This window comes from Carassius auratus, chromosome 7 (genome assembly GCF_003368295.1).
Source record: "Carassius auratus strain Wakin chromosome 7, ASM336829v1, whole genome shotgun sequence".
Lineage (NCBI taxonomy): Eukaryota > Metazoa > Chordata > Actinopteri > Cypriniformes > Cyprinidae > Carassius > Carassius auratus.
The window spans coordinates 21832960-21845400 of NC_039249.1; the positions used below are offsets into that span (position 1 = coordinate 21832960).

At 36.8% G+C, this 12441-nt stretch overlaps 1 protein-coding gene across 3 annotated transcripts in view; it reads right to left on the reverse strand.

Moving 5' to 3' along the window:
- LOC113106222 (neural-cadherin) overlaps nt 1-12441 on the reverse strand; it is a 300806-nt gene that overhangs the window by 94189 nt on the left and 194176 nt on the right. For all 3 annotated transcript variants that reach the window (XM_026267912.1, XM_026267913.1, XM_026267914.1), the window contains 4 exons: nt 10890-11173; nt 8103-9726; nt 3354-3447; nt 1876-2060 (listed from right to left, as the gene is read on the reverse strand). In XM_026267912.1, coding sequence (XP_026123697.1) covers nt 1876-2060; nt 3354-3447; nt 8103-9726; nt 10890-11173 — 2187 coding nt within the window. The remainder of the gene's footprint in view (nt 1-1875; nt 2061-3353; nt 3448-8102; nt 9727-10889; nt 11174-12441) is intronic.

Sequence of the window (12441 nt, forward strand, 5' to 3'; positions counted from 1 at the left end):
TGTTGACTGTGCCAAAGCGTGAAAGAACTTTTGTGCCTTTGCAGTATCAACACGGCTATAGATGGTTACACAGATGCAGGAAGGATGATGAAGTTACATATAAAAATGGTAGTCACCAAAGCAGTGTTAATTTCGTTGACTAAATATTTTCGTCATTATTTTCGTCATGAATATATTTTTGCGGACGAAAACGAAACGAAAACTAAAAAAAGAAGGCACTGATGGAGACTAAAACTATGACTAAATTGATTGACAATATCGTCAACGAATAAAGGACGAGACGAAAATAGACTGTGACGAAAATCAAATCAGCAGACGGGAGAGATGCAAGGAATGAACAAAAGAACCGGCAAAACGGAACAGACGAGACTGCATGAGAGAAGAGAACCAATCCGAGCCTGACTTATTGAGACGTGAAGCAAAGGTTTTCAGTTTTTAAATGAGCTCCTGGGAAGTCGGCATTCGAAGAGGTGATGTCTAAAAGAGCGACAAAATGTCCACAGCTCACTTCACGTTTGACGACGAACAAAACAAAACAAAGTGTAAAGCAAGCGGAGCGCTCATTCGTGCCAAGAACACAACCAATTTGAAAAGACATTTACAGACGAGCCACCTGGACATTTTCGCAAATGTAATTTCACAACGATATTCTTTTGTTAGATGAGAGCACAATACTAATACGTAATATTATGATACATACATTTGATTAATACTAATGTTTAGTATATTTTATAATGTTCTACTTGTTGACAATATCACAAATATTTCTATATTAGTCATGTGAAACGTAAATGTTCACATCCTATCATTATACATACTAATCTAGCAATATTGTAGTATTTAAAACATACAATATTGCTAGACAAATGAATACCTTATAAAATCTTGTTACTTTTTTTATCCACCCAACTTATTAAATATTTACTTTAAATTTATGCACTTATTGTTCAGCTCAGCTGTAAGCTTTAAGGTCCTGGACCTAACTTTATTTTTCTTTTATTGATGGTCAATTGGCAGCTAGTTATTGTTTACATTATCATGACAGTGTTTGTTGCTGCATAAAAGCTTTTGAATCGAAATAAAGACACAGTTGTGTTGAAATAAAGTTGAATTTGTGTTTTATATATTTTGGTTAAGTTTGTTTCCTATACCAGCTGTAAAAAATTGTCTAGTAAATCTGTTATTGATTTTAGTCTTATTTTAGTCGACTAAAATACCAAGCAATTTTAGTCGACTAAAATGCCAAGCAATTTTAGTCGACTAAAATAAGACTAAAATTAAAACAATTCAGATGACTAAAACTGATGATGACCTGATGACCTGGCCTCCACAGTCACCGGACCTGAACCCAATTGAGATGGTTTAGGGGTGAGATGGACCGCAGACAGAAAGCAAAAGGGCCAACAAGTGCTAAGCATCTCTCGGGGAACTCCTTCAAGACTGTTGGAAGACCATTTCAGGTGACTACCTCTTAAAGCTCATCAAGAGAATGCCAAGAGTGTGTAAGCAGTAATCAAAGCAAAAGGTGGCTACTTTGAAGAACCTACAATATGACATATTTTCAGTTGTTTCACACTTTTTTGTTATGTATATAATTCCATATATAATTCTAAATGTGTTAATTCATAGTTTTGATGCCTTCAGTGTGAATCTACAATTTCAATAGTCATGAAAATAAAGAAAACTCTTTGAATGAGAAGGTGTGTCCAAACTTTTGGTCTGTACTGTATGTGGTTCTAGTGGAATTTGCAGATAATTGGAGAGAAGAAAAATTCCCAAGAGTAAAAGCTAGCACTGATTACTGATCAGCCAAAATCTAATTTTAAAGTCAAACAGCTCTACATCATGCTGTTACGAGGTAAATATAAACTGTACCTGCTAATCTCAAAGAGGCTGAGTTGTAGATGGCATCGTCCCGGAGATCTTTCACATTCACCTTCACGCTAGAGACGGCGTCTGGCCACACCCCATCTGACACTCGAACCTGAAAGTCATAACTCCCAGGAGGAGCGTTCTCCTTGATGATGAGGAACCCTGTCCGCTTGTTCAGGATAAAATAACTGTAGGTAGAAAAAAATAACAGGATTAAATATTAACTGTCTGACTGCATATTCGTTACTGTTCTTGTTAATACAGAATAAACAACTCTAAACCCTTTTCAGAGAAGACCTTGCAAAAACCAACAGCCACTACATAAACAATAAAAAAGCCAAAGTGTAAAACAAAGAGATCAACAAAACACACAATTCACTGTAATTTAAAACATGGCTAAAGTGAATGTTATACAATAAATGGTGCGAGTGGAATGGTTCTGGGTTATGGAAAGGAAAAACCAGGGAAAGAAAGAAAATTAGAGGGTGAATTCTTGTTTTGTGAGTGTTTTCTTTTCTAGAATATTGTGAACTGCAGATGAATGGCACTATAGATTTCGCTGACCTCAAAATAACCTCATCTGAACTCAACATCTTCCAAAAGTGAAAAGCCCAATTTATGAGTCAACTTCTGACCTCGGCTTTACATAAATGCTTACACAATGTACACTAAATGTGCACAGAAACTCTATAGAAAGAATGAAAGCAAACAAATTTCAGTTACAAGCCAAATTATATTAAATGGATAGTTCACCCAAAAATTCACCCAAAAATGTAATTAATTACTCATCCTCATGGCGTTCCATACCTGTAAGACCTTCGTTTATCTTCAAACACAAACACTTACTATGTTTCTGGATCATGTTATGACCCTTGCTGTCTATGGGGGGGGGGGGGGGGAGTTTACAGAGCTCTCGGAATTCATCAAAATATCTTAATTTGTGTTCTGAAGATAAAAAAAATGACTTACAGGTTTGTAATGACATGAGGGTGAGTAATTAATGACAGAATTTTCAGGGTGACTATCCCTTCAAGCTTCAATGATTTCATTTTTTTCCCTTTTTTCCCCCTAAAAAATATACATTTACAGTCTATTTTTAACTATATTCTCTTTATGAGTGTTCTCACATTATGTTGTGTGTATTGAAGGTTCTGACACAGCGAGAGCTCAGGCGCCTATGTGTGCAAGACATCTCAAGGCTGGCCCTGTCAGGATCATCTTATCATTGTATAGGCCTCTCCAGTAAAGTGCACAACATCAATACAGAAGAGCAAGAGAGGAAGACAGATGCTGAGATGTGAGAAGAAAGGATTTGACATTGTTCTTAGAGATCCCTTGACCCCTTTAAATAACAAAAAGAGTGCAGGAAGATGTGTATAAACATGCGAACCATGTAGGGTGGATGATGCAATGATGTGGACAGAAAGGAAAAGGATGTAGAAAGAAACAGGAGTAGAGAAGAAAATATAAGAAGGTCTCACTTAGGAACATGTCCCTCGAAGGCATACGTCTTGTTATCCCAGTCATCTGGATCTGGTGAGTAAACCTTCCCCAATACATTGGTTGGCATTCTCCCTGTCATAATATATATATATAAAAAAACTTGTCAAAACAACATTGCATGAGCACCAGGTGTAGTACACATTATGCACAGTATAAATACAAGCTTGTGTGTGTGTGTGTGTGTGTGTGTGAGTCTCTGCAAGCATTCAGCACCATCAACAGATATATGTCTACTGACAACCGTAAGCTGAAATACAGTATGTATTAATCTGTTTGTGGATATGCATTTGTAACACAGGGCTGTTAAATGCTTGATTCTGATCGGTTGACAAATGATAAAGTGTGCAATTTTCCATTAAATGCACAGGGAATTTTTTTTTTTTTTTTTTTTTTTTTTTTTTTATTGACAGCATTACCTGGTATTCAACCTATCAACCTTGGGATGGAATGTGTAAGAAAAAATTCTAAACCCTAGAGTGTTTTAAGGCCAAAAACTTGACAAATGTCTTGAAATAACACATCTGAACAGTATCTTGAGGTGTGGTAAGCATGAAACATGAAGGATAATCAGTAGTCTGTTTGAAAGGAAAAAATTAATGACGAGCTGCTGAATAATGTGAATAGCTATATGCCGGTATAAAATTTCCATTCTGTGATTAATTGCTAATGCTTTTATCACGGTATACGGTAGAGCTGTAATCAGGTGTCGGCCCGAGCCCGACAAGTACATTTTGATTGACAGCTTTTTTAAAGCCCGAACCCGTTTACAGCCCGACATTATTCAAATGTGCGCACGCACACAGCTCTTTTGCCTTTTGTCAACAATGACTAATTTATTCATGTTTTAACATAATTTACTCATAACTAACGTAGACTAGACCACTTGGAAGTTGGAATAAAGAAATAAAATAAGTCCTCTGTGACATCATAACATCTCAGCATTCTAGACATAGGCTCATTTAACCTATAAATAGACCAACGCACCAATAAAAACGACTCATTTAAAAAAAATTAATTAAGATAAATTTTAAATTAAGATGGGTATTTGGCAATAACGAAATTAAGATTGAGGCTCCGCCGGATTTGCTTTATTTAATAAAAGAATAATGCCAACATTAGCGTTAATACTCTGTTAACATTATGCATTTAAGACTCAATGAATATTTAGTTATCATTTGAAAAACCTTTACTCACAGAGATTAGGCTAGGTCTACATGTTTTTGTGGAGGAAAATGATTGAATCCACAGTAGATGTCTTCAGCGCGTTCCTGCGCTCACTGATGGTGCGTCATTATTCACTCATTATTCTCATTATAATCATGGTCAAAACTTTTCCACACCTCAGAGTTTGCTTTAGTTGCTGGTGCTACCAAAACGTAATCACCAGAGGCAAGCCTCCATTACACCTGCTCAGCATTCATTTTCGCATCTTTCTCGCGCTAATCGAAACAATCACATGACCGCTCGTTTACCTTGCAAACCGGAGCGCAAGCCCGAGCCCGGCCCGAGCCCGCGTAAGATGATAGAAATTAAGTCCGAACCCGACCGAACCCGTCGGGTCCCGACGGGTCCCATCGGGTTCGGGCAAAGATCTTCAGCTCTAGTATACGGTATAACCACGATATTGAAATGTAGGTAATTTATTGGTCATAATACAGTATAACAGGTTTATTAAGTTTCTTCTTATAACAAAAAATAACAATCCAAAGCAATACAGAAAAATATATAAAGTTAAAAGTTTTACATAGATTAAAGTGCAAAACAACTATAAAGACCAATAGGTATCATTTTACAATAAGATCTCATTAGTTAACCTTAGTTATTACACGGCTTTGTGGAATACTTGATTCTGATTGGTCAGTCGTGACATTCCAAGGTATGTTATCCCTGGATAACATTCTGTAAAAGCTAATAACACAGGCTCACCCGGGTAAGCTTTGCGTTTGTTTAGCTAATAAAATATAAAAACTTGATTCAAAATGGTGTACAATTGTTTAATTATGTCATCCTGGTATCACAGACTCGCTCTCGATACCTCTGCTTCTCGTGAGGGTCCTGATCACCCTGTCGGGGTTTATTCTACAAGAACAACTGGCTGGTTGTAAATGATCCCTTACTTAATGCATTAACATTCACAATGAGAAATAGTTACAATCGCTACAAAAAGTTAGTAATCTTTGCAAAAAAAAAATAATAAATAAATATAATACAATTCTTAGTTCATGTTAGCTCATTAAATGACACAGTTGCAACTTTCGATTTTAACAGTATATTATATATTGAAATACCTAAGATTAATGAATGTTCAGAATAATTTTTCATTGGCAGTTTAGGTTAACTAATGAATTAACTAATGCTAACTAATGAAGCCCTAATGTAAAGTGTGAATGAACAATAAATAATCAAAACACTTTCAAACAATGTCTAGGGTATGTTCTAGTCCAGATTGAAATGTAAAAAAAGTTTATAGTTTAAAGTTAAAATAAATAGCCTAATAAGTCTAAATATTTAAGTATTTGACACTGTGATGAACAACACAGGAAATACACAAATCTTAATGGCTATTTAAATATGTTTAAGAAAGCTGAGCCAGCTGCTTTATTTATGCGGTTTACAGGGTAACGGCTGTATTTTCTGCAGTTTAGCGCCATCTGCTGTCAGAGAGTGAATGTGCTTTCAATCAGCACGTCTCTCACGTGTTTCCCCATGTGCTTCTCATGTGGGCTTGTTTACATTAGAGCACACACGTGTCTTTCAAGCAGCATACAGCTGTTTTGGTGATTTTTACCAGTTTCTGGGAAAATTATTCTTAAAATGTATCCAAATTCGGAATATTTTTTGATATATAATTATTCACGTATTTAGAAGTGCCAACGATAACAATATTGTGGATATTCATTATTGTAATATATTGCATTACCGATATATTATCTGTCAGGAACACATTATAATTTGAATCATCCAGCATGCCAAAGTCACACAACATCACAGTAGTCGGGTTTCCATCCAAAGCTGCAAATTTACCTTAAGCGCAAAATTGGAACTTCGCACAAAACATTTGCAAACAAGCAGCGTTTCCATCCAACAAGTCAAAGAGAACAAAATCGTCACTTCCTGATAAACTGGCACTATACATCACTAAGAACAGTAGGAGAAGCTACTAAATATAATAATTTCCCTATATAATAAATTATTTGCACCTCTGAGAGAGCAGACTTAAACACAATGAATGCGCTTATTGCTTTCGGAGGTAGATGCAGCTGTTTGGGAATGTAGTTTAACAGTTATGGGAGGCAATTAAACAGAAATACTTTGATGACAGACTTTGCTTGGGGATTTCTGAATGACCATAACAACATTTCAGATCCTAGTCAGGATTTACCGTCCATAGCAAAGTCACAAAGTCACAAAAAATTCACAAAAAGCATTTCCATCTCCCATTATTTGCATTAACCCTTTTTCGCACAAGTCAAAAACCACCTCAAGCAAGTGTATAAAAAAAAAAAAAAAAAAAAATTGCATAAAAGCAGGGTAATGGAAACCCAGCTAGTGACTGCCTACTGACACTAGTGCTGACTGAAATGGACCAAATTTAGCAATTTTCTGAATAAGTATTAAAATAGTTTTTTTTCTTCCACGACATGTTTAGTCATAGAATGTTTATTATTATTTTAAATGTTGCCGAAATATAACTTTATTCCCCCATTTAGTAAATCATATAAAATCTACTATACAGTATATGACTTTCAACAAAGCCTTAAAGAAATTTTCCAGAGATTAAAAGATGAACATACTGACTTTACAGTCTTTTCACCCTGTGGTTCTCAACATTTTCAGGCACTTTTAAAACATCTTCTGTCCGTCGTGGAACATTTAAATCAGAGAAGTTACATTTATCATGCTCTAAAGCGCTCATCTTCAGAAAAGAACAATACAATACATTGTTTATTATTACAGCCTTAACATGTTAGGGCTCTCTTTTGTTGTGTGTGGACCGCAATTAATGTGTGTGTGCTTGGCTAGCATGTAGCATTAAAACAATGATCCACAGCTGTTATCAGTCAATCAATAATCATGACGTTTGCGGTAGAATTTACTAAGCTATAATATACTCTAACATTCAAAAGTTTGGAATCTTTAGGGTTTTTATTTTTATTTTGTATTAATCATTTTATTCAGCAAGGACAGATAAATAAATAAATGTATAAATAAATCCATTTCAAATTAATGCAGTTCTTTTGAACTTTTTTATTCACCAGAAAATTCTGAAAGGAACATATCACAGATACTAAGCACCAAAACTGTCTTGGAGAATATAAAAGACTTTCTTTCCAAAACATAAAAAAAAAAAAAAAAAAAAAAAAAAAAAAAACCTGACCCCAAACTTTTAAAAGGTAGTGTATTAAACATTTATATGTATTAAATGTATTTATGTATATCAACCTAGAAATAAATTAATTGCATAACTTTAAAGACATAACCTATTTTTTTATTTTATTTTATTTATGATAATCATCAGGAAAATAAAATAACATTAAAAATGTATTGGTTTATAAAATCAATTTAAACAATCAGATCAATGAAGATACTCATGATTTAACAGATAAACCCACATGTCAAATATTACAATCAATTTAAATGGCATTTTATCAGCCCATTTAATTAAATGTAATTTAACCATTACTGACCCTTTTGCTAGTAGATAATTCTAAGGTTAAAGCCATTACCTCTGTGACAGTTGATGAACACTTTCTTCTGTCCAGCTACGTGGGCGTGGTCATTCTCGTCGCCGATGGTGATAGTGAGGGTGTTCGTGACGGTCTTTGGTGGACTGCCACTATCGGTCATGATGACTGGTAGTAGAAACTCCTTCTGTCTCTCTCTGTCGAAGGCTCTCAGGGCGGTGATGGTGGCCGTGTCATTCCCATTATCCTGCAGGTGGAAATCATTGCTGTAACGATACTCCAGAGGCACAGAAAAGGAAAAAGGTGAGCCGTTCTCTTCTGAATCTCGATCCACGGCTCTCAACAACGTGGAGCTCTGGTTAAGCCGCACAACCTGCGGGCCCAAAACATTCTCCCACACTATTGGCGCGTATGCAGCCTCAAACTCAGGGCCGTTGTCATTTACATCCAGCAGAGCCATCTGGATAGTTGCAGTGCCAGTCAACGGTGGTGTGCCGTGGTCTGTCGCAAGTACAACCAAGTGATGTTGTGCGTCCATTTCCCGGTCCAGCTCACTGGCCACAGTGACTAACCCTGACTGGTCCACAGAAAACAGATGGTACGGATCAGACTCCGGAGCAATACTATAAGTGATCTCGCGATTCAACCCCGAGTCCAAATCACTGGCAGCCACACTCGCCACGCTGGTTCCTGGAGCGACATCCTCTCGTACAGCAGGAAGCTGTATAAAGTGAGGAATGAAGACTGGCACGTGGTCGTTGCAGTCTTCGACCTCTAGCGTGCAGTGCAGCAGGCTGGAGTACTGCATATCCTCCACTTTGATGGTGAGGTTGAAGCGTTGCTCGCCCGGTCTTTCGTAATCCAGATGTTTCTTAAGACGAAGGGTCCCGCGCTGCTCCTGTCGATGGCTCACCATGTAAAACTTCTGTTCGGGATCACCGGCCACCACACTGAAGGTAAGCTGGCCATTCTCTCCAGAATCTGCATCCTCTGCGGCAAGCTCAATGATTGGTGTGTTAGGCTCACTGCTCTCAGGAATGTGTACGGAGCACGAGCGGTCGAGGAAGCGTGGGACATGGTCGTTGACGTCTGTCACATGTATAGTGGCGGTGGCCGTTCCTATCATACCTCCACCATCTCGTGCTTCCACCACCAAGATATACGAGTCAGTCTGCTCCCTGTCCAGACCTGACATTGCCACTGAAACCGTCCCAGTAGCAGGATTGATGCTGAACACATCTGCTCCACTATTAGCGCCATTAAGGGCGGCATTACCTACAATCCTATAGGCCAACACTGCATTTTGTCCGACAGCTGCATCATCCAGATCAGTGGCTGTCATCTCCATGACGGAAGTGCCAGGTGGAGAGTTCTCAGCCACGTCACCAGTGCAACTGTCTGGGGCACAAGCAAAAAGAGGAGCATTGTCGTTTATGTCCCACACATTGATAATGACATCTGTGAATCCTGTTAGTCCCTCGCCGCCCTCATCCGTGGCCAGGACCACAAAACGCCACACTGCCCGGGCCTCGCGGTCTAATGTTCTCTGAGCATAAATCTTCCCCGTCACCTCGTCAATGATGAACTCACTCTCAGCACCCTGACCATGAAGAGAATATCTTAAAGCCTCCTGGTCAGCATCCTTATCTGGGTCAGATGCTGTTACCTGCAAAATCACAGCAAATCTATTAAAACTTCAGTCTGGAATCTCTAAAATAAGATCTAATCATCCATCCATTCAAACAACCTTCTATTCATCTGTCCACGCATCCATCCATCCATCTCTACTGCTCTGCACTTAGTGGTTATAAACATGCTAAGCTAGGAGTTGTATTTCAAGGATAAATGCCAAACAACCCAGAATACAACAAAAGAAATAGAGAGGGAGAGAGAGTGAGAGAGTGAGAGAGAGAGAGAGAAACAGAAAGAAAGAAAATGTTTAAGGAAAAACTTTGGTTACACTTTATTTCGATAGTCCACTTTAGACGTTCTACTAACTATAAGTAAATTTGTAACTACATGTCAACTACATATCAACTAAATCTCAGAAATTTGCAACTACATGTCTACTAACTCTCAGAGTAGACTGTTAGGGTAGGTTTAGGGTTAGTGTTAGGGGTAGGTTTAGGGGTAAGTTGACAATAAGTTGACAAAGAAAGTGTTAGAAGATATTAAGCAGACAGTCTACTAATACTCTACTAACTGCTAGTTGACATGTAGTTGCAAAGTTACTTACTGCTAGTAGTGTGTCTAAAGTGGACTATCAAAAAGTTTTACCAAAACTTTAAACTCCTTCTTGACTAAGAAAATTAAAAAGTTAGGAAATAAGATTACCTCCAACAACTTTGGCATAACAAAAGATTAAACATTCAGATTAAAAATGAGCCCCTAACATCTTTGGACAAATAAAGTGAAGTCACTCACTGCAAATGCAGACTTTTAATAATTAACTTTAATCATTACGCATGAACCTCTAGAGACACTATCAAAATGTTGAATGCATTCAGAATAACAAATCAATCACAGTTTTCACTATAATTACGAAACACAAAATACCCTGGCAAGTTAACATAAATGAGTGTTTGGGCAATTTCCAATGAATTGTTGTATTATTCATTTTCAAATAGCCTATTAATGGAAGAAGAATGTAGTAATCACACATCCATGACCTGTTTTTGCTACATTTAGAAGAGCTCCTAATATTTTCTTTCTATCTTTTTTAAAAGAAAAGGAGCCACAAAAAAAGGGACAAACATCAAAATGACAAACGTGTGATCTGAAAATTGAACTGAGCTGATATGAACAATACAGAGAATCTAAAGGCAATACCTGCAACACAAAGACAGGAGAACCATCCAGCTCCTCTGTCACGCTGCCATAGTATTCGTTCACAGAGAACACTGGTGCCTCGTCGTTCTTATTCACAATGGTGACTATTACAGTCACATAATCTTCCCACTTCCCATCAGACGCCAAGATGTGCAACTTGTAGAGCTTGTTCAGTTCGTAATCCAGCGGCTGGGCAATGAAGATGGTTCCCACCTCGGGCTCCATGTCAAAAACACCTCCCACATTGCCTGATGTAATCTGGTAACGTAACTTGGCATTAGCACCTAAAGAATAAGAGGGGTTCATGAAAACAAAGAAAACTTCCTCCTCAAAGAGGAAAGCATAGACCTACACTGTCATTGATATTAAGGTGACTGAACAAAATGTTAAAAGTCAGAATCTTTTATAAGTGGAAAAAAGGTTAGCAGTTAAAGTGTACCTATTTAAAATATGACAACAAGCTTTTTGCTGCAGGTGAACAAAAAACTGCTTCAATGGCCTTTAGAGGTTATTGTCAAGAGTAGCCTTGGAAACTCGCCGCCATGAAAACAGAGCAATAAGCTTCAAAATAGGTGGAGATAAAAAAAAATTCTTTTCTTTTTCTAAACATTTTTTTTAACAATAATCTGTGGAAAAACATTCATTTATTTCAGATTGTTCCTGCACTAAAACTTTGTTTTGTACTTTTGCATAGCTCTTGTCAGACATTCAATCGAAAGTCCATTCACCTCAAGCTCTCTTCTGAAGCATACAAGTTCAAACTCAAAAGAAAATGCAGTGCGAGAGACTCTAGCTTAAACCTTTTTATTCTGTCAATGCCAACAACCCGCCCCCATTCTGTGCTTTTGTGCATGTACTCGGATTTCATTTTTTTCTGAATTAAATCATTGACAGTTTAGTTTGATTAAGCAGAAGAAAGTTAAATGAGTGGATTCAATTCAAATCTCTTTGACTACCTTCTACAAAACACAAAAGTGGAGGTCTAAAAAAACAGCTATATCTATATATATATATATATATATATATATATATATATATATATATATATATATATATATATATATATATATATATATATATATATATATATACTTTTTTTCTCTTTTATTTTATTAAATAAAGTCATGTTGGTTTGGAATAAAATGAGGATGAGTAAATTATAATTTTCATTACATACACATTTAATATTACATATGTAAAGAGGTGTTTTTCTTTAGAATATCTTTTCAATAATGTTTGTACAAATGCAACCGTCTACATTGTGAGTAAATCACCCGCATTACTCTGGGCGACTAAAAGATGTCTGTCGTTAGCCATTGGCTAATAAATTCGTAGATTTTACTCGCCAAGTGTGTGTGTTCGAGGCTATTATAAGTTTCGCTCTACATCAAGTGATCTGTAATTTTTTATTTCATCTCAATGGACACACAGCACACCTGTATTTGCCGAACTGTAAACTATGTGTGAAAAATTTACTAACCAATGGCGATTATATTGCCAAGGTGTGCATAGAGGGTTGAAATGACTAACTCTTATATTTTATTCTTATTGA